This window comes from Fusarium sambucinum, chromosome III (genome assembly GCF_050947815.1).
Source record: "Fusarium sambucinum isolate potato_lamoka chromosome III, whole genome shotgun sequence".
In the NCBI taxonomy this organism is placed as follows: domain Eukaryota; kingdom Fungi; phylum Ascomycota; class Sordariomycetes; order Hypocreales; family Nectriaceae; genus Fusarium; species Fusarium sambucinum.
The window spans coordinates 1,549,673-1,570,626 of NC_139292.1; the positions used below are offsets into that span (position 1 = coordinate 1,549,673).

Below are 20,954 nucleotides of genomic sequence, written 5' to 3' on the forward strand. Positions count from 1 at the left end.
CTCCACTCTCCTCCATGCCAGCTCCACTACGTAACCCACCAGAGTCGGCGACAGCTGTTCTAACAACCAAACATTCATGTCCCCTCAGAGCAGAGGCCACTGTCAATATTTAATCTTCTTTCCTTTCTCTCCATTTCCTTCTTTTGTATAATCCATATAACCGCCCTCTTGTAAACCAATGGCCTTTCAGTAGGCCTCAATTCTACTGCGATAGCGATCACGTTCCCTGACTTCAACAATCCATCAAGATGGCACCAAAGCCAAAAGCAAAACCCAAGGCTCAGCAACAGCCTCCACAGACCGAGCATCAAAAGATCGCCGAGCAATGGGCTAAAGCTGAGCGCGCCCGAGCTGCTCAGCAAACCGCCAATGCCAAATTCGGACTCCCACCCGCTGATGAGAACGTTGAGGTTCTAGAGCAACGACGCGAGGCGCTTGACCAGAGAAGACGCAAGACAAACGAGAAGCGTTGGCGATGGGCTGCTGCATTCTGGGTCGTTATACTTGCTATCCACGCGCTCGGAATCTGGCTCTTTACAGGCGGTTTTCTGCTGACGCGGTTGGTGTTGGAGGACAAGTCGAACTGCACTATACCTCCAATTGAGAACACCAAGGGCTTGTTGAATGTCGATCGCGGTTGCTGGCACCCTAAATCGTTTGACCGAGCTGTTGTCGTCCTCATTGATGCGCTTCGCTACGACTTTACCGTTCCCGAGGATCCGGCGCAGGCTCAGCATTTCCACAATGCCTTCCCCTACCTCTACGAGACCGCCGTCAAGTCCCCTCAGAATGCCTTCCTTCGACCATTCATTGCGGATCCACCCACTGCTACAATGCAGCGACTCAAGGGTCTTACGACGGGAACGTTGCCTACCTTTGTCGACGTTGGAAGCAGCTTCGGTGGCTCCGCTATCGATGAGGATAACCTGTTGATGCAGCTGAAGGACGCTGGCAAGAAGATTGCTCACATTGGCGATGATACATGGTGGTCTCTCTTCCCGGGTTACTTTGAGCCCAACATTAGCAAGGCCTACGACAGCTTCAACGTCTGGGATCTTCACACTGTTGACAATGGTGTAATGGACAACATCTTCCCGTTGTTGAAGCCGGAGCGAAAGGGCGATTGGGATCTTCTTATTGGACACTGTCTCGGAGTCGATCACGCAGGCCACCGATACGGACCTGATCATCCTGCCATGGGTGCGAAGCTTCGCCAGATGGACGATTTCATTCGCAAGATGGTTGAGAGCATAGACGACAAGACTCTTCTGGTCGTCATGGGAGATCACGGCATGGACAGCAAGGGAGATCACGGCGGCGAGAGCGACGATGAGGTTGAGGCTGCTCTCTGGATGTATTCCAAGAAGCCCTTCTTTGGTAGAACTTCTCGCGACTTTGCCATTCCTCCTGCCAACGCCAAGATTCGACCCGTTAACCAGATCGATCTTGTTCCTACCCTCGCTCTTCTTCTGGGTATCCCCATCCCGTTCAACAACTTGGGAGGACCCATTGAGGAGGCATTTTCTGGTGTTAAGGGCAACGACTGGCGTAACCTTGCTGCCGTTTCGCGAGTTGCTTCAGCTGGTATTGAGAGATACCAAGCAGCTTACCACAAGGCTCGGGGTCTTGTCCAGAGCGAGGGAACTGAGTCCCCTACTGCCCTCTGGCAAGCTGCCCTTGCTATCGCCAAGAACGACCGTGATGCCTATGCTGCCTTTTCCAAATTCCAAGAGACCACGCTGTCTGTTTGTAAAGACCTTTGGGCTCGCTTCGACGTTCCCCGTATGGTTATGGGCATCGTGGTCTTTGGTTTCGGCCTTATCCTGCTTATTATGTACTCATCTCGTGATGAAGAAGATGAGTACGTTATCATGAACGACGCAGAGCTCGACTATGCGGAGAAGAAGCTCGAACTTCTGTCTTTCAAGGAGAACGACCGCGAGATTGAGGATAACATTCACAAGAGCGTGCTCAAGGGTCTTTGGGACCCCAAGATCTTGTTCACCGTTTCTGTTCTCACTGCGGTTGGCATGTACCGTCAGCATCCCATTGAGGGCCTTGTTGCACTCGTTGCGGTACTTTTCATGGCTGGCCTCAGTTCATCCCTTCACGAGACAGGCAAGACCATTCTCAACGTTTTGCCCTCGATCCTCTGGGGTTGGATGGCTGTGGTCTTCACTGTTAGCCAGTCTATTGGATTTGCATCTAACTCATACACTATCTGGGAAGACTCTATCCTCCTCTTCTTCATTACCACTTTTGGTATTGCCAGTGCAGTCTCCTCTTTCCGAATCGAATCTCGACGCGAGAGATACTTGGGCATCTACCACTCTGTTGCCTTTGTTGTTCTCGGCCGTATCGCCTCTTACTCGAAGCTCTGCCGCGAGGAGCAGATGCCCTACTGCACTTCCACCTACTACGCTTCCTCGACTTCCTCCACCTCTGCGACATGGCAACTGCTTATTCCCTTTGTTGTCTGCCTTGTCCTTCCTGCTATCATCAAGTCTTTCCTCGTTACAAGCCGATCATACGAGGGTATTGCCCCTACGTGGATCGGCTTGGCTATCCGCGGAGGCTTGCTTCTCTCTGCTTTGTACTGGGTTATTGACGCCGCTGACAATGGAGGCTGGCTCGAGGGTCGATTTGGCGATGGAGCCTTGAAGACCGTTGGCGTCTACTTGGCTCAAATCGTTCTCGCTCTGGCTTTTGTTGCTGGAAGCACCGTGTTTGTCTGGGCCCCGCCTTGTGTGTCCATTCTTCAATCCGCTGGAGCTGGTGGTCGGCCTATTGTTACTATCATCGGATACGGCAACGCCATTGGTGCTCGCTACCTTCTGTTGCCTCTCAATATTCTCCTCGCCTGTTTCCTCCTTTCAAAGCCTATGGGAGGCGGTGCTCTGGCTCTCATGTTCTGGCAGATCCTCACACTAGCTGAGCTTCTGGATCTCAACGAGCTCAAGACAAACCCGATTGGTCCTGTGATGCTCGCCATCCTTGGAAACTTCTACTACTTCAAGACGGGTCATCAGGCTGTTCTGTCCAGCATTCAGTGGGATAGCGCTTTTATCCCTCTCTTCACCATCCGCTACCCCTGGACGCCCATCGTTGTAGTTCTCAATAGCTTCGCTGGTCAGATCATCGCCGCTGCATCCGTGCCACTCCTGGCTCTGTGGAAGGTCGGTCCTAAGCAGAAGGGAGTCATGGAGACCGCTACCCGTAGCATTGGCGTTTTCATCATCTATTACGCCGTTGAAGCCCTGGCCACTATGAGCTGGGCTGGCTGGCTCCGTCGCCACTTGATGCTCTACCGTGTGTTCAGTCCTCGTTTCATGCTTTCCAGCACTGTTCTTCTCGTACTTGACTTGGTGATCATTCTGGTGACCATGACGGGCTTACGAAGCAACGCCATGTCTCTTGGCGAGGTCTTTGGATGGGCTGATTAGTTTGTATGATTAAGGGAATTATGTGTATGATACGTGTACAGATGTGAGAGCTCTGTCTTTCATTTTACTCCTGGTACTACTTATCAAATTAGAAAAAAGGGGAGGCAAATTCTTTGGCATTAGGGTATGACAGGCGTTTCGCCGGGCCTTTTTGGCTAGACATTTATTGTAGCACATCGGCATTTTCTAGTATACAACCATACCATATACAATACATCATCATGTTGGACGTATTCTTATTTGCTGACAACATCCGCTGTTCCTTTGACAGCCATTCCTCCTTCTGGCCCCTCGATCCAAACGTCCCATCGTCCTTCCACTCCATCGTCCTTTGATACTCTGCGGACATTGATACTCATGCTCTCGCTAACGTAGAGTGGTGCATAGTTTCTGTAGTTAAACTTTTGAACAGATGCGCTAGAGCCAATCTGGTCGTTGAGAACGCGGAGCATTAGTGCGAGAGTAAACGGGCCATGGACGAGAAGTGAGCGATGGCCGTCTACTTCTCGTGCGAATTGGGGGTCGAAGTGAATCGAATGCGCGTTGAAGGAGAGCGCTGAGAAGTGAAATAGATGTATCGACGACGGGGTGAGAGATATGGAATAAGTAGGTGGGTGGGGATCTAGCATGTCATGTCAGTAGTGCACTTTGGACGGAGTAGATGCAAACTTACATTTGAGAAGACGTGAAGGCGAAGAGACAGGTTCTTTCTCCTCCTTCATGAATACCAATGTCCTCCTCTCTTCAATATCCCACTCTTCTCTTCCCTCTACTTCATGGCCAGTCCCGTATCTTCTCCATATATCAACATATACTTTCTCCTCGCCCTCCTTGCCTTTCAAGGTAACATCCTCTATCTTCTCCCTACAGATCACTGGCCTGGCATTAAGCTTCATTCCCTCTCCTCTAAACGTAACTTCGCCACCCGCCCAAACACGTCGAGTATATGGCGAACCAGGAGAGTGATCAGGATCTGCGCCATCAGGAATGAGCCGTGAGGGAGGCAACTGGATAGGAAAGTAGACGAGGTGGTGGCCTTGGGGAAGATCTTGTGGAGGTGAGGATATTTTCGGCGATGAGTGAGAATTGTAAAGAAGGTCGTTAATAGTGGTGGTAAGAAGATGGGAGGGCATGGGCGTTAGATAATCTGGTATTATCTTGGGAGGATGGGCTTTGAGAGCTGAAATGATGGTTGAGTGTGCCTTTGTGCTGTATCGTCTCTGTAGACGTAAGCCAGACTGGCGGATGAACGATGACATTAAACTCATGATGAACCTCAATTGCTTGCGCAGAGCGGGAGAATATTTGTATCTTGGTCTGTTTGGGGTTGTTTGGCGGTCCTTGTAATGAATTGAATCGTTGATGTATTGAAGTGGGGAAGTTAAAGACGCAAAATCTGTCAATGGAGACTCAAATGATGAGATCAAATTGGTTTATTTTCGGCGTGCTGTATCTGTATCATGTCAAGATATATGCAAAGCGACCTGCATAAGAATGATTGAGCTGAATGAATAAATGGTGTTTGGCTGATTGGACTGTGCATACTGGTCACGAGTCTCGGTCGCTGGTTGTCATGATATGCAAGCCACCCAAGCTGTCATGACCCACGTTCACTGTCACATTTTATAAATCATACATCATGACATACTCAAGATAATGACCAAACTTTTCAATTCATCCCTTTCCTTGCAAGACATCTATATAGTATTCCATGTCTATTTCTTGTCCCCAAGACTGCTGTCACGCATCTATCATGAAATATGAAACTTGCCCGTTGCGTCTAGGCCAGCCTCGACCGAGTTCATCGGACAGGGGGGCGCATTCCGGGTTAAACATGCCGGAGATGAATCAAGTTATCATTTTCGTCCAGATTGTCAATTGTGTGACTAATCACAATGTTGGCCTCTCATTAGGAGGCATCCTTTTAAAGCTTTACTTTTTCGGGCACGGCTCAGGAAAATCCCAATTGGCGTCAGACACTCAGCCAAAACTTTACAGAAGCTCAGAGGGAGTCTTGACGTTGTTCTTGGCGGCCCAAGACTGGAGGTCAGCACGGCAGTTGTCAAGAGCGCCGTGAAGGTTGAATTGGGTCTCAACACCATCGATACGGTGAGTAGAGTTGATGTTCTTGACGAGAGTGATTTGGAAGCAAGTAGCACTGCCCTGGCGGGAGATAATGGTGGAGTAGGCAAGGAAGAACTCCCAGATGCGGAACCAGCGTTTGCCGTACTTGGCCTCGACCTTGTCCCTGTTGTCCATCCAGTTGCGGTACCATCTCCAGAGAGTGGCGGAGTAGTGAACACCAATAGTATCAATGTGCTTGATCTCGAAACCGGTACCCTCGAGCTTGTCGACAACCCAGCCGAGAGGAGTAGAAGCGTCAGCACCAGGGAAAATGTACTTGTTCATGAAGAGACCCCAGGTCAAATCCTCGTACTGCCAAGCCTTGCGGATACCAGCGTACTGGAGGAAGAAAACACCATCGTCGTCGAGCATGTCGTGAACCTGCTTAAGGAAGCTGGAGAAGTGACGGATACCAACGTGCTCAGACATCTCAAGACTGGTGATCTTCTTGTAGCCACCCACGGGAACGGGAATATCTCGGTAGTCCTTGCAGACAATTCGGCTCTGCTCCTCGGGGATACCAACCTTGCGCATGCTGCTGTTGCCCCAAGCGGTCTGGTTACGGCCGAGAGTGACACCAGTGACGTTGGCGCCATACTGCTCGCTAGCGAAGCGGGCAAGAGTACCCCAACCACAGCCAATGTCAAGCATGGTGTCACCCTTGGTGAGACCAATCTTCTCGCAAACAACGGTGAGCTTGTTGTCCTGGAGTTCCTCAAGGGTCTCCTCGCGGTTGATGTCGGAGATGATACCAGAAGTGTAAATCATGCGTGGGCCAAGGAACCAACCGTAGAAATCATCACCACGGTCGTAGTGGTCGCGGACCTGCTCCTCGTCTGGCAAATATTAGTTACTGTGATCGATTTTTGCACGGATAGAATACATACCCTGAGAACGAGTGTGCATGATAACCTCGGGCATCATGCCAAACAGGAAGAACTTGATAAGGCCAATTGTGAAGCGGAAGCTGACCCAGTCGTGGCGCTGCTCCATGACCTCAAGGCAGTCACCCTTGAAGTCAACATCGCCGTCAAAGTACATTTCGTAGAAAGTCTCCATGGGAATCTTGTTGGTGCCACGGTACTTGGCACGGTCGGCCTCCTTCTTGAATTCAAGGTAGTGCTCGACACCACGGTTAGGAAGGCGAACCTTCTCGTTCTTGCGAGGGCTGATGGCGGAAATGGTCAACCACCAGACAGCGAGCATGGGAAGATCGATGATGAGGGCGAAGAACAGGGTGGTCTTGAAGCCACCGCCGACCTTCCAGCTGAACCACCAGGGGACGATGGTCATGATGGAGATGAGGACATAGTTGTTGAATGTGTCGGCACCAGAGCCATCGGCGGGAAGAGGAGCGTTCTTGATGGCAGGGTACTGTAAAGTTGATTGTTAGATGATATTTTTGGACAAGGCACGAAGAGGACAGCAATCGTATCGTGGGTGGATGGTATCAAGACTTACCCTGGTAGTAGGAACACCAACATCCTCAAGCTTGTCAAAGTCAGGCTTGGGAAAGGCGGGAGTTTTAACGAACTCGAAGTCGAGGCCGGTTACGCCTGATTTCTCTGCCATAATGACGACAGATCCCAATGGCTATCAGAAGCTATGAGATGATGAAGAGAAGAGGGAGAGAAGTTGATGTTGGCGGGTTTATTTTTTAAGAAGGACGAGCATTTCGTGGGGCAGCTGGAGGGGCCCAGAAAGGGAGGGAGCTCTGGCCCAGGTTCGAGAGGAGGGGCGGTGTAAAAAATAGGGTCCAGAGCCATCTCCAGAAATTTTGATTGGTTGGTGGCCCTGAACTCAACCCCCTAGACTCACCAAGATTGACACTATCCCGGTAGTTTCGAGGTGTTCTTTTCAACGTTGATAGGGGCTAATAGCGGTAGAGCTTGACATGTCTCGGAGCAGGACGGGACACATCAGCCATTTTACAACCATTTTCAACTCTCTTTAGACTGCATCGAACATGATAGAAGTAATTGATCTTGATTTGATTGTGTATTGCATTGTGAAAGTTTAATCGAGAACTTATTGTTCTACAATTGGTAACCAATCACACAAACCAATACACATTACGCAGGTACAGCTTCAGGATAGCCAGTCATTCCCCCTCAACGACTGTCGATCTAGCCCCCACTAAGCTCGAATTGCAAATATCCAATGCCAGCAGAATAATAGGAGTGACCCAAAGATCAGCCTCGCTCTGGACTCTTCTCTAATTCGTACTCGGCTTTGACAGATACGAATAACTAAACTGCATGGTTGCTTAGTATGTTCTTGTTTCTACAGGGCCTGTTGGTGTTATGCACGACACTCTCCAGGTCTAATCGCAGAGCCCCTCTTTTTACATCTGAGGATACGTGGCCCTTTGACTTGAACAAAGTTGGGTCGAGGACAAGGCCACTTTTCAAGCTACCGCTAGTGAGAAATGGTCTCGGCTGACCCCTGCTGGCTGGTTTATGGTTACTGGTGCTGTAGACAACATGTTTCATTATCGGGTTAAACATGCTACATCTACCTAGTTTGTTCCATGCCAATAGGACCCTTAATGTTGCAGACTTTCCAAAAGGATTTAGATGTAACACTTTGACATGTCTGATACCCTGGTGGCGGTTTCACTTTGTCTTCTTGACAACGCATGCGCACTATGAATTATTCTCTCTACTAAAGACTCTTGTTCCAGACGTGAATGAACAAAGTAGAGAGACCGGATACTTTTCCCAGACTCAAACGGACCTTTTGTCTTATCTATACTTGTCATGGTTCTTTACTGAGGAAATAGTATTCTAGATACCGACTGTGAACCGCATTAGATTGTTCTTGTTCCAACACCAGTACCAGAATCACCCTTCCCTAGCATCTCCCAACTAACAGTCTTCACAGTCATACTAATAACCTATTCATATAAAGTGTTCAATTTTGAAAGCATTTACACTAGGTACTTCACAGGATTAGGGCATACTGAAAATTCAAGACGAGTCATCTTCTTACCGTCCTCCACAAATCACAGTTATGTAGGCCATATACAATAACACTGCCAGCTATACTCGGTAGGTATGTTGGCATCATCAAGCCTCAACATGGCTTACATAAGGTTTTAGGGGTCCATTCGCGCAAGGATGGTTTGGATGACCGGGGCAGAAAAACTTGGTCCCTGGGTCAAAGCCACAACCAACAATCTATCATTGTTGGGGCAAATCGCTCACGATTGACAACTCACGATAATGGTAGCCCTGCTATGGCGTTATTGACTCTATAAAATTATCCGGCGTGCCCCCCAATGATTCCGATTTCCATTGCGGCTAAGTCGGTACTGCAGCTCAAGGGACCACTTACATCTTTTTGAAGCCATTTTGCTATGCGTCAAACAAAGAAGGTCCATGAAAAGTCACTCTTGGTTCTGCCTTGGACCTGCTACTTTGTGTGTATTTTCTTCATCTGTATGAGTCCGATTGCGGCATAAATTGATGCCGCGAGTTCGCAGAAACCCCCTTATAGCTCCATCATCGTTTGAAACTTACTCGCCATACATCACAATTGCCTAGCACATCTTTAAGCACCAATACCTCCGGTGGGTATAAAATCACCCCATTCATTGGATCCATGCTTTCCATGCTTTGTGTTTGAGACCGGGCAAAGAAACGCGGTTTGCAATTGTATTGTGCCAAATGGCATATCACTATTATTTACACCAGAGATAGAGAGTATATCAGAGATGCTGCACAACAATGCTTTCATAATATGTGAATGTACAGGATTGGCGTCAGGGAAACCTGCCAGGGGCGTAAAATCGGGCGAAGATCCAAGAAAGTGATCCATTGGTGAACATGGCGTCAATATGTTAGTTCCCATCAGGGTACCAGAGAAGTTGGCCCCTAAGCTTTAGGATACAAAAAGAAATAGCGTAAGAAGTCTTATCTAAATGGCATAAACTGGCGTGCTCATTTCATCTCTTATGCTAACAGCAGCCAACTTTTCCGATACGCTGATGGTTCCTTCATAGTTGTTAGCAGTACCGTGGATACAATTACAAGCTTGATCGACATTCATAGGAAGAAGTTCGGAACTTCCGAGTGACGGCACTGCAATCAAATGTGCCGGTTTACTTTTACCCTGTTGTGTATCGCAGCTTCACTCCTGGTCGGGCTTGAGTTGGGGAATGGTATAAACTTAGTGTGCCGGTCTGGTCAAGGGTCATTTCGAGGAGATAGACACCTGCATAGAGAGGATGGAAAGAACAATCGATCTTCAGTGTACCTCCCTAGTAGGTACCAAGACTTCAAATAATTGGAAGAGACGGCAAAGCTTGTAGTCAATGAAGGATATTCATAGGCAGGCAGAGTCTCATGCAGTTGCATAGATAGGTAGTGAGACATGCATATATATGATTTAGGAAGGAACAGCCTCTCGTGCACGTATGCTTAGCGGCAGGCAAGCACATTTATACCTTCCCGCTTGAGATATCTGGACTCTGCTCCGTAAACTAGTCTAGGCTAGAAAAGGCCGCACAACTGCTATGGCCATGAGATGGCTTGTAATTTGTTAGTGGGGTATACAATTTCTGGCCCAACTACTCTCTAAGAATGGCCTAGCTTCAACGGCAGCCCACGATGGATGCACGTTCCTGAATTTGGTATGCGCAGCAAAACTACCTATATTAGTTCAAGTCTGGTTTACGTTGTGTCTGACGGCTTTGTACGCTGTTGGTTCGGCAGATTCTTCCATGACCTTGGCTATCCCAGTAGAATCGGTTTACATTGTATTGCTCTTTTCTCTGACCGATAAGGTAGGGTGCAGGTCACCATGACGAGTCAATGTGGAGAGCTTTGAACCACCGCGGCTCCTTATCATTACATCATGATATTAGGCAGTTACAGTCAGCCGCCTCATTCTCACTCATACGGGGAGGTAGATACCTTGGCAGGTGTGAAGATGCTAAGATGCTGGTATCTTGATGAAGTTGGCATTAGCTCGTGCGGAAACCTTTTTAGTTGCCGTGCTTCCATGGCCATCAGGGCACAGACTTAAGGTACCCGGCCGCGGCAAGTATGTTTTTGGCAAGCACACTTTATGATAGCCATGGCTTTTTCCAAAATAGTGTTAATCAACGACAACTCAGGGTCTCCAATGGCGCTTGCCCTTGGTAAACGCATCAACAGCACGTGCACAAGCGCGCCTACTGTTGGTTCTGTCACTTCTGCGGCAACTTCAATTCCAACTTCACGCCACCACCCACAATCCACATTTCTCCATCCCCAGCCTTTGTCGCTTCCACTTACTCCCAAATCTTGCAAACATCCGCTAATTTTGTCATATTGTCTCTGAATACTGTTGCCGTCTCTCTTTCCGACCAATTTCAGGAATATCAATATTATACGCCCCTCACAGTATCAGAAAAGTTGGCCGCTGGAAGCTTAAGACACGAAATTAGCAGGTCACTTTATGATACTTCGACTATGCTTCTTTGGCTATTTATTTTTATATCTTAAGACTTTAGAGGTCAACTTTTCTGCTGCCCACTAGCCGCTCCCCTCGCCACCGCCGTCGGCGCATTGTGAAACATTACCCCGTTCGATTCTTCGAAGACTACAAACCTGAGTCATTGGAAACCCGGGAGACATGATTCGCTCGCGCTACGACCAGCGATCCAAAGACAGCTGGACACGAATGAAAATCATACCCTAGGTAGAGCATTGGGAGAATGTGACATATCAAACAATGTGTTTGCGTGCCCGATTAGCAGCATTTCCATGGGTTTCTGGCCTTGGCGTATCTACAAGGTCATCAACAAATGCACAAGTTCGACGGTGCTCCAAATGCTCATCGTCATGCCGTACAAAGCTGCTGAGTCTGGTACGACGGCCAAGATTCTTGATGAAATTGATACTCTGCTGGTAGCAGCAACGTTCTCAGAGTGTCACAGGGTATGCTCCTGGCTTGCGGCTTCTCGGGAATATTTACACTGTCAAGAATCAATATGGAGTCCGGGCAGCATCAAATCCAAGAGGGAAGCGTGCGCGTATCCTCCAGCTTAGATCAGGGTGTGTCCTTCAAAAACTTACCCCATCGGGCTCTGTCATTTGTTTGGTCGTTTTACGAGCAACATGGAGTTTAGCATCTCGCTTAAGGAATGGCGCTTCAGCTTGACATGCCCAGCATGCAAGGCAGTTTCAAGAAGAAAAAGCCACATGCAGCCATCACAAACATGTTTTTGGTTGCGCCTCGACTCAAATACAGAAAAACGGCCAAGGTGGCTGGACTTTGTATAAGCCAATCCCCGGGATCAGAATCCATTCACACGTATCGAAGGCTCAACATCTATACATTTCATCTGTTGGATGCCTCGGCAGCCACCACCAACGATTGTGTCAGCCGTGTCGGCCGCCCAGAGGAAGCTAAAAGTCGAAGAAACATCGGATGAAAGTTCTTCTGGCTTCTCGTTCTCGTCATATGTCAAATTTCCAAGAAGAGATGTTGTGAAGGAAACTTTTTGCAACGGACTAGGCCCGGATAATGACCAACACTAAACTAAGCATGCGACACCATGACAGGTTTAGCTTGTATCAAAGCCGGACCGTTGGTAGTTGCCGCAGACCCTTCGTTATCAATTACGGCATGAGGAACCAACATGTCTATTAACCCAAAGAAGCTGGCTTCTTAAGAGGCAATTTCGCGAGACATGACCAGCATCTGGCCGAACTAGGCGCATTAACGAGATGATGGGTGATCAGTGATGGGGAGAAACCTGGGTCATGCATGGTGATGCGTTGTGTTGAGCAAAAGCGATTCGCTACGGGGTCGAGCGTGTTTGTTACTTCTCACAGACACACCTTTGCGCGACAGAAATCAACCTGCATCTCACATACTCGATAGTATCCATGCCGTTAACGTTGGTGAATATGTCAAGCCCAGCCGTTGCCGCCGGCAAAGGGTATGTTAGGAGTCGCATATTTCTCCACTGTAGGATTCTCTATGACAATTGGCAGCTGCGTTTTGTCGAGGCTCGGAGCAAGTCTCTACGAGATCCTCGTCTGCAAACTCTTCAATTTCATCCTCGAAAGAACCTCAACCATCTACTTTCACTATTAGTTACGACACCCTGGAAACTCAGTTACGTACGTGTAACACAAACAGACCAGGATAGTCGTCGTCAAGGACGGCGGATCGATCCTTGGTGGATCGATGCAACTTGTCCATCAGTGAAATCTTGCGATAAGGCCAGTCACCATGCCGATCTTTCAAGCCTAGCCGAAGGACTTCTGGGCTTGGCAAGCGAATGGATTAGGAAATTCAGTTGACGCCAAATACCTCCAACCTGTAGTCGACTTTTATGATCTCTGCCCTTCATGGAATAGCCACACTGCCACAGCCCATGGAGCCTGGAACACATACAAGTGCAGCCCAGCCCAGCCCAGCCCGCCCCCACACACAAGGACAAGCACGGAGCACCTAATAGCGTATGTTACTGGTCAGAATCAGATGTCAGTTTCGGAAAGCACCATGTTAGTTGCTGTACCAATACTGTAACGTTTACAAGTAGCACCGGCACAATGTACAGTACTGTACAGAGTACATGCACACACGGGACGCGAAATCCTTGGCCAACCAAGTTTACGGCATGAATGCTGCGGGGAGTGTCTTAGCACATACAGCAGTCCCCCATTGCAACACAAACAAACGTGGGCAGGAAACGGCATGCGTGGATACAGCACGGCACGACACGGCACAGTGTCATACAGTCGACGCCGGTTTGATCTTTTCCATCTCCTAGGCTGTGCCCTTTTGCATGACCCTGTGAGGACAGACGCAAACGCACTAAGTTGTGAGCAACACGAGAAATAGATGCAATGCATTCTCCAGCTTGCGCCACTCCGGCAGGGCCAAACAGCAAGGCAGTGACGTCCAAGAGGGCAGGTTACGATGGCACAAGACACAATTGTCACCAAGCTAAGTACGGGGTTCAGAAGAAGCCGGTAGTATAGTAGCATCACAGAGAAGCGGGTTTCCCATCCCATCACTAACCTCACGGGTCAAGCCAGACCATGACCCCCCTGTCTGGCCTATGCAGGATCCAGCTTCTATTGCAACTGTACCGCTACTGCTGATCCTGCAGCTCCGGCCCATCACCATATGATTTCGACGTATAGTGGGTTTCTAGAAATAAAGGGGACTAAGACATGGACCAGGACCAAGACCAACACCCACCACCGGGATTGGTAGCGCAAAACGGAGCTTTCTACAACCAACGACATATTGTGCCTGAAGGCGAGCCGATGGATTAGTACCAGTGCCTCGGAGCGTACATGGATTGAGTCTTCTTACTTTTACCCGCCGCTTTGTTGCATTGCATAAAGTTCGATACGCAAACAAGCCCTGCGTTGAGAGAAGAGAAATGAGGAAACTCGCCTCGATGACGAGCAAGACAATACGGAAATACTATCAAGGTAGGAGGGCCCCTGTGGCTCTCTCGGGTCGACACCCATGCAAACCAAGGTCGATAAAAGGCCGAGCATCCCATCCAGTTTATGATTCGTGAAACTACTAAACATTCGTCTCTTCAGCCCTACACAACCGCAACTGACCCCCCATCTTGCTCAACTGAATATTGGACTAAGCATCATCTGCTATTTTTATGAAGGGTGCTCACCTGTTCATTGCCCGTCGTTTTGTACGTCGACCGAAAAGTTTTAGTGGCTTGCGATTTTGTTATATCATCTTCCCTTCCCACCTACGATAACCCAAACACCACGACCGTTTTGATCCCATCCTATACACAAGAACCCAGCTTGATATAAAGCATTATAAAAAAGTTGGTCTATCACGCAACAACTCTTCCACCATGTGCCAACCAATGCGACCAACCATGAACTGCAAGGTCGGCTCATCAGAACTTGTCAACTATGCCAATGGTGTTTGCGCACACAATCTTACCCACAACTGCTTCGAAAAGGCCGCGCCAAACGATACCCTTTGCATAATGTGCAGAAACCAGTGTCCTCCTTGATAAAGGCACACAACTCGACCTGGTCGACATGAACCTGTCATGACAGAGGCTCGGGAATAAGGAGCCATCATAACACGGTCCTAGCTCGCCTGTTGCACTGCCTTGCAGGCCCCAATTGGCATGCAAAGCGATGCAAGAACGCCAGGGTATCGAAAGATGGAGCTAGAAAGAACTAGTATCGGTGTGACGGATCAGAATACGCAAAGTGATGTTTGGAAAGGGTGGGACTCGATTTTGGACCCAGACGCGTATGCAAGACATGGTCACAGTCAAGATCCTGGACGTGGCCTGGGTTTCAACTTACAGAAGGGTAGCATTGGAAGGATTGGGTGGTTCTTTTTCTCCGGCAATGGGAAGTTACAGCACATGAAGGTGGGAGGGCAAGGCTGAGGAAGAGGATTGGATGTAACAAAGACAAGGCCAACTGGGAACAAGCACCAACTTCATCCAAGTGGGAGATTCTTGAATAGCGGCAACATAGGAACAGAACTGGCGTACTGTAACTACACCCTGACATAGTGCAACACAATAGCAAGTGCGCTTGGATCAGTAATACATTGTAACTACAGCAAGGCCTTATTCCGGAGTGCTCCATGTAGTGCAAAAAAGTAGCCTGTCTACCACCATGTGGCCATGATCTAACCGCCATGCCTAATGGCCAACCCCGTATTAAACCCACCTGGTTAGTTGCAAGTGCTACCAGTAGGCTGCCTGTCAAGTCAATCACGATTCGAAGACTCCTGAGCTAGTGTATCACCATCAAAAGAGTCGTCCCTCTAAAGCTGTCACGAGGTGAGAGTGCAAGGTGGCAAGGCAGAGCAAGACACTATCATCAGGCCTCCGAATTTCCCCATCAACGATCCAGACTAGTATAGCAAGATCCACAGGATAATTGAAAATGTTTTAACTGGACCAAATACGCTCGACGAGTCAATTACGATGTGTATGTCAACGTTAGGTTGTTGGTCTGAAATGTGATCCATAGCATAGCCGCCGAGAAGTGACCATTAGCAAGCAGTAAACCATCTTTTTTTCTTAGTGACGATGAAATAACAATGCGGCAAAAGAGTCAATCCGGTACAGGACATGTCGCCATCAACTAGAGTTGTTCCAACCACGGCTGGGCAATAGCATGTGTATGCACATATAAGTACGCATGCATACGCTATGAATTGCGTATTCAGGAAGGATAGAATAAGCGGCAAAAGAAGGCTTGCATATATATGCACAGTTTCGGACATTGCATGGGAGGGTGACTACTGACTACGCATTAAGGGCGAGTCACGATTTGTCCGTAACACAAACTCTGTATTATCTCCGTTCCATTTCCCGGTTTCAACAGCCGTCAAGACTAAATAGAGGAACCTGGTCGCTGGAGGCACAAAAAGCACTACTTTAGCAAAGACTAACAATAAATTGAAACTTCTCAACTTTGGAATCATTGTGGCGGCAGGCATGACACCCAGAAGTGGGCAAGTTTGCGAAGGAATTGACATGCAGATGGGAGTTCAATATGATCTGACATCTTTATTTCGCGGCTCGCGCTATCTGTCTATCGAGAATGAGGAATAGCCTTCTTCTTCCCATTCAGCTTTCTAACTGTAAACTGACTAACTTACCAACTAACAAACCACATACTAGACTAAAGTCATACAGTAGTCAACTTGGCATCTGGGAGGTTTTGCCCGGGGCTTCCTTCCGACGAACCGTCATCAATGGGCAGGTATGCCTGTTTGTTGGCAACCTATGAGTGAGTGATTCATTTGATAGACACTCGGCGGGTACAGCACCCCAAGTATCTCTATCTCTGCGTCTCAAAGCCGACAAAAGTCGGTATAATAGATGATCATTCATTCATCCTGCCCGCCCAGGAACCGACCTACCTACCGTACATATCCCGCCTTTTCGTTCCCACCAAATAGAGAACGAGAGAATCAAGTATGCAGCCGAAAACCTGCATGTCACCAGATGCGGCTCCCGTCAGATCTACTGTGCCATCCATGACCCAAGTCAGACAGTGACAGCAGCGCATATGCAGCTCGCCAGAAACGTACGGAACTTCCTATTCCAGTGGACTCCAGTCCACCTACGACTACTGGTCCATCAGCTGTGCAGGCATGGAGAAGGAGAAAGAAACGCGGCAAAGTTGCCCCCTTCGGTGTTGCTGTTTTCTTTTTCGTAGAGGAGGGTTGAATACCAGTAGCATGGGTGCGAGTTGCATACAACTTGGTTGACTGTACATGAGAGGGTGTGGACATGATGCCATGACCTACTCATACTCTACTCTGGTCTACATTGTCAGTCACAATACAGAGTAAAAGCTGTATTAATAATCAACATGGACAAGACTCTTTTTTCCCCTCAAAGCAGAGAGAAACAGGTACTACCCTAATTTAAGAATGAAGGAGGGAAAAAGTAAGCATCATACGCAAGGGTACATGCATACACGCGGTAGTTGCCGGTCCTCGGCCCTATGTTTTCTTTTCTCCCACGCGAGTAACGCTTCTGCATCTTGTGGAGAGACAGAGAGAGAAACAACTCCGCTTTAGCTTGTATTTAGAGAGTTCATTGGAAAGCAAAAGCGACATGAACGGAAACAATGGTCCTGTCGGCTAACAAAACAAGTTAAAATAGGGAGACTGTATCCATACTTTGCTTTACACTGCTATGTCATCCTTTCAAGTGTGGTTACACGCATCTAATGCACTGCACGAGGCACAAGAGTCATGTGTTGCACAGCGCAACATACATAATACAGGATAACGCACCACCATGCATTGGTGGTACGTATCTGCAGTACAGAGTACAGTCTACAGTATGATACATACTGCACCTCATCGCATATCCCAAGACTTTGTCTTATTACCAGGGTTGATGAATGGATCAACCAATTGAGTATGTATGACTTCAGCACGAGCCAACCTCACGACATGATCATCTCAGCTCATTCTGTACACTCTAGACTTGACTCAGATCAGAGGAGAATGTTCCATCGCTTCAGTATTCCCGCTTACTTGCTTTCCTGCACAAGTAAGAAACGTAATAATCAGTTTGCCAAGGCAGGCAGTGTACCAAATGGCGAGCCACATATCCACAACCACATGCATATGTACGCATATACATACACAAACATATACGATCACCAAGCATACTTGAACACATTGTCATGTGTCGTCATAAAGTAATTTTAATTCCAACTCTATCAAGTACATAGTATGTATGTATAGAATTGAACTGACCAGAACAGAACACTCTCAACTCCGCAACTTTCCGAGGGCTGTCGCCTCCCGGTTCAGAACCAAACAGCATATGCGTGTCTACAGACACGAACACATGATGCATTCAGAAACTCCGCGCTGCTATCCTATGCTATCCAATGGCCTGCCAGGAACCAAATTGCTACACAGTAGCCTGTCTCGAAGAGAAGATCGCCTTGCCACAAGAATCATAACCTGAAAGAAAAAGTCTCCAAACGTCCGTCCCCAAAGAACAAAAAGGTATCATAATAAGAAGTGAAAATCCGAAATCTGCCAAGAGACAGATCGGATGGGCCTACTAAATGCAAGGCTGCATCTAGAAGAGGGCAACCATGGCGGCGACCATAGCAGCACCGAGGAAGCTGGAAGAGGCGATGAGGCCACTGGCACCGGCGGTGGGGACGCTTGAAGGAGCCTCAGGGGAGGCAGGGGGGGCTTCGTAACCAGGCTTCTCGGGAGTACCGTTGCTGGTAGGGACAGGCAGCTTGGTGGAGTGAGAGAAGGGAGCAGTAGGACCAGCCTTGACGGTTGTGTTACCAGCAGGGTAGTAGGTGGCCTTGGTGAGAGGTGCCTTCTTGGTGGTGACAATGGTAGGGGTGTTGACAATGGTAGGGACCTCGTGGTGGCTGGTTGTGTTGACAATGGGCTCGTAGGTGGTAGGAGCAACGTAAACTGAGGTGGTAGGAGCAATGTAAACTGATGTGGTAGGAGCAACGTAGACAGATGTGGTAGGCTCGGTGGGAACCTCAGGCTCAGCGGTGGAGGTAGTAACAACGACCTCAGTAGAGGTATGGGTGCGCAGAGGGCAGTCGGTCACTGTGGGGTTGCACTGGGTGAGAGTGATAACCTGAGTAGTGGTCGAGGTGAGGGTAGTGGTATCCAAAGCAGGAGGAGCGTAGTCTTGGGCAGGAGGGGCGTAATCCTGAGCAGCGGCGACTGAGGCGCCAGCGGCGGCAATGAAGATGCTGGTGTAGTGCATTGTGATTGTTGTTGTCTTAAACGAGTAACTATGAAGGATCGTGAGGTGATTCTTGTTGCGTTGAGCAGAGCAAAAAAAAAGACTGAAGAGTGCAAGGCACAAAGAATGTTGTCAAGAATCGGTTAAGGAGAGTGATAGCACAAGGCTGAAGATGTCGTCAAGCGTCAAGAAGTGAGATGAACCAGAAAGGAAGCAAAACAGTCGTCTGATGCGGGTGTCGAGCGAGACTTGTAGTTTTCGCAAGACGAGCGGGACCTAATTTCTGCTCATTAAAGCCAACTTCCGACCCCTGTCCGCCTAGTTATCAGTCCCTGGGTGCGTTGTCACCTCATTATCCCCAATCGATTGGCATTGTTACCGTCCCTGAAGCTTATGATTTAGCCCCGGCATCCAAATGGGTTTTCGCAGGTGCCACCACACAACGGTACCTTGCATTCAGAAAGCCAGCCAGTGATTGGACACAGACAAAGAATACAACCCGGTTGAGGATCGGTCAGAGCCTTAGCAACTGCACTTTTGACTGGTTTGTTCCTGAGCTAGATGCTTATCCCCGTCTAGCTTTCTTCTGGCCCCAATCCACTCCCTGCAAAGAAACATCGGTCTTTGGCAAACGGCCTTCAGCAGCGTGGTCTTGGCCAATCAAGTGCTGCCAGAATTGCAGGGACGTGTTTTGCTGGTGCCACGATGGAGCCTTGCCAGCGCAAAGGCCATTTTTTGCATCTTCTCCCCTTTTTCTTTTGCGTGGTTTGTTGTGACATGGACTGGTGGCAGGAGTCGGTGTGGATTGGTCGCCAGAACGCCTTTGTGATTTGTATGGCAGCAAAACTGCTTGTTGGATGAGTCGAGAAACAAAGAATTTTTATGGGAAACTTTTTGACCATTGTTTCAGTCATTCTGATGAACGGCAGAACCTGGTCGCATCGTTCGATGCAACATTCTCAGAGGTCTTATCTGGGACTAGGACTCAGACGTCTCATTCAACCAATGTCGCATAACGCAACGCCTGGGTCAAGGCTATGAAACAGCTTGCTACAGCGCATGAGCACCATTGGCAGAAAAAGTATCCTGCCGCGAATAGATTAATTAGCCATTGAGAATACCAAGTCGGAACCCACGAAAGCAAACTAGAGAGTGTCACAAATGCCTCTTTGAAAGAGAGTACAGAGGGCTACGAACAACTCAAGATCGCAGACCAGTCAGAATCCATGGATATTGGTCGGAATTGGAAATTACTCCGAAAGCCAAGATAGAAACCCAGTCGAAAACGCAGACAGCTAGCCAGGGGCGGATCCTTTGTTATTATGAGCGACACAACTAATGGAAATGCAACGGCATTTTGTGCTAATCAAACAGCATGATATCCGTAGATGTGGACCAATACACCGCCCTAATCAGAGCAATGATATGGGCGAGAGAACAGCGACTGGCTGACGAGGGTAGGGCCCAAATGCAAGTTGCCATGCCAAGATGCAACTATCATCTGGCAGGTGTCAATAAATAGATTTCGGCTGGGGTTTATCACCGACACGATATTATCGTTGTGTAGGAAGAGGATTTGACATGGCTTGCTTGGGAGTAGATTGCCGGCTAATTGCTGGTGCAGACCGACCGCTTGGCCGGCTGGCTATCTTAAGATCATACAAAGACGGCCTCTAGTCATCGGGATGGCGTTTCAAGCCATATCACGGGAGACCAATTGCGCTATCGTCCACACGATCATTCATTGCTGTTGAACGATTCCGAATTGTGTGAGTAGCCGTCAATGGCGGCGAACAAAGGCGATTATGCGCTTTTCAGTGCATCGTGAAACAGGGTAGATTGGTGTGGACATTGGAAACGATTGTAATGGAATGAAAGAATAGAAGATGAAAGAAGAAAACGGAACTGAAAGACGTCGAGGAAGGAGGCGACAAAAGGGAAGGGAGAGCTTACGACATGGTGGAGAAAGCTCTATCCATCAGCCTCACTCTTATGTATGTCACTGTAAAGCTGTCAGTCACAAAAAGAAACAAGACGTAAAAGACTTTTAGGTCATATTCACTTGGGAATGTGTTGGATCATTTCCGCATAACCTTGTTAATTTTTTTTTGTTTCCGTTTTATTTTTGCTTTTTTCTCAATCATGAGATGGACATCATGAGTTGGTTA

The 20,954-nt window shown here is 48.4% G+C and overlaps 4 protein-coding genes across 4 annotated transcripts; 1 reads left to right on the forward strand and 3 right to left on the reverse strand.

Moving 5' to 3' along the window:
- Positions 1 to 248: 248 nt before the first annotated feature.
- FSST1_010724 (mannose-ethanolamine phosphotransferase GPI13) lies at positions 249 to 3,443 on the forward strand (the record flags this gene model as incomplete). Its single annotated transcript, XM_083233785.1, has 1 exon — positions 249 to 3,443. The coding sequence occupies one exon, from the start codon at positions 249 to 251 to the stop codon at positions 3,441 to 3,443; it is 3,195 nt and encodes a 1,064-aa protein (XP_083080420.1).
- Positions 3,444 to 3,679: 236 nt separating this feature from the next.
- FSST1_010725 (uncharacterized protein) lies at positions 3,680 to 4,711 on the reverse strand (the record flags this gene model as incomplete). The annotated part of the gene is made up of 2 exons (XM_083233786.1): positions 3,680 to 4,065; positions 4,117 to 4,711. The coding sequence occupies 2 exons, from the start codon at positions 4,709 to 4,711 to the stop codon at positions 3,680 to 3,682; spliced, it is 981 nt and encodes a 326-aa protein (XP_083080421.1).
- Positions 4,712 to 5,435: 724 nt separating this feature from the next.
- FSST1_010726 (S-adenosyl-L-methionine-dependent methyltransferase) lies at positions 5,436 to 7,139 on the reverse strand (the record flags this gene model as incomplete). Its single annotated transcript, XM_083233787.1, has 3 exons — positions 5,436 to 6,403; positions 6,455 to 6,941; positions 7,029 to 7,139. 3 exons carry the CDS (start codon positions 7,137 to 7,139, stop codon positions 5,436 to 5,438), a joined length of 1,566 nt encoding a protein of 521 aa, XP_083080422.1.
- Positions 7,140 to 18,144: 11,005 nt separating this feature from the next.
- FSST1_010727 (uncharacterized protein) lies at positions 18,145 to 18,807 on the reverse strand (the record flags this gene model as incomplete). The annotated part of the gene is made up of 1 exon (XM_083233788.1): positions 18,145 to 18,807. The coding sequence occupies one exon, from the start codon at positions 18,805 to 18,807 to the stop codon at positions 18,145 to 18,147; it is 663 nt and encodes a 220-aa protein (XP_083080423.1).
- Positions 18,808 to 20,954: the final 2,147 nt, after the last annotated feature.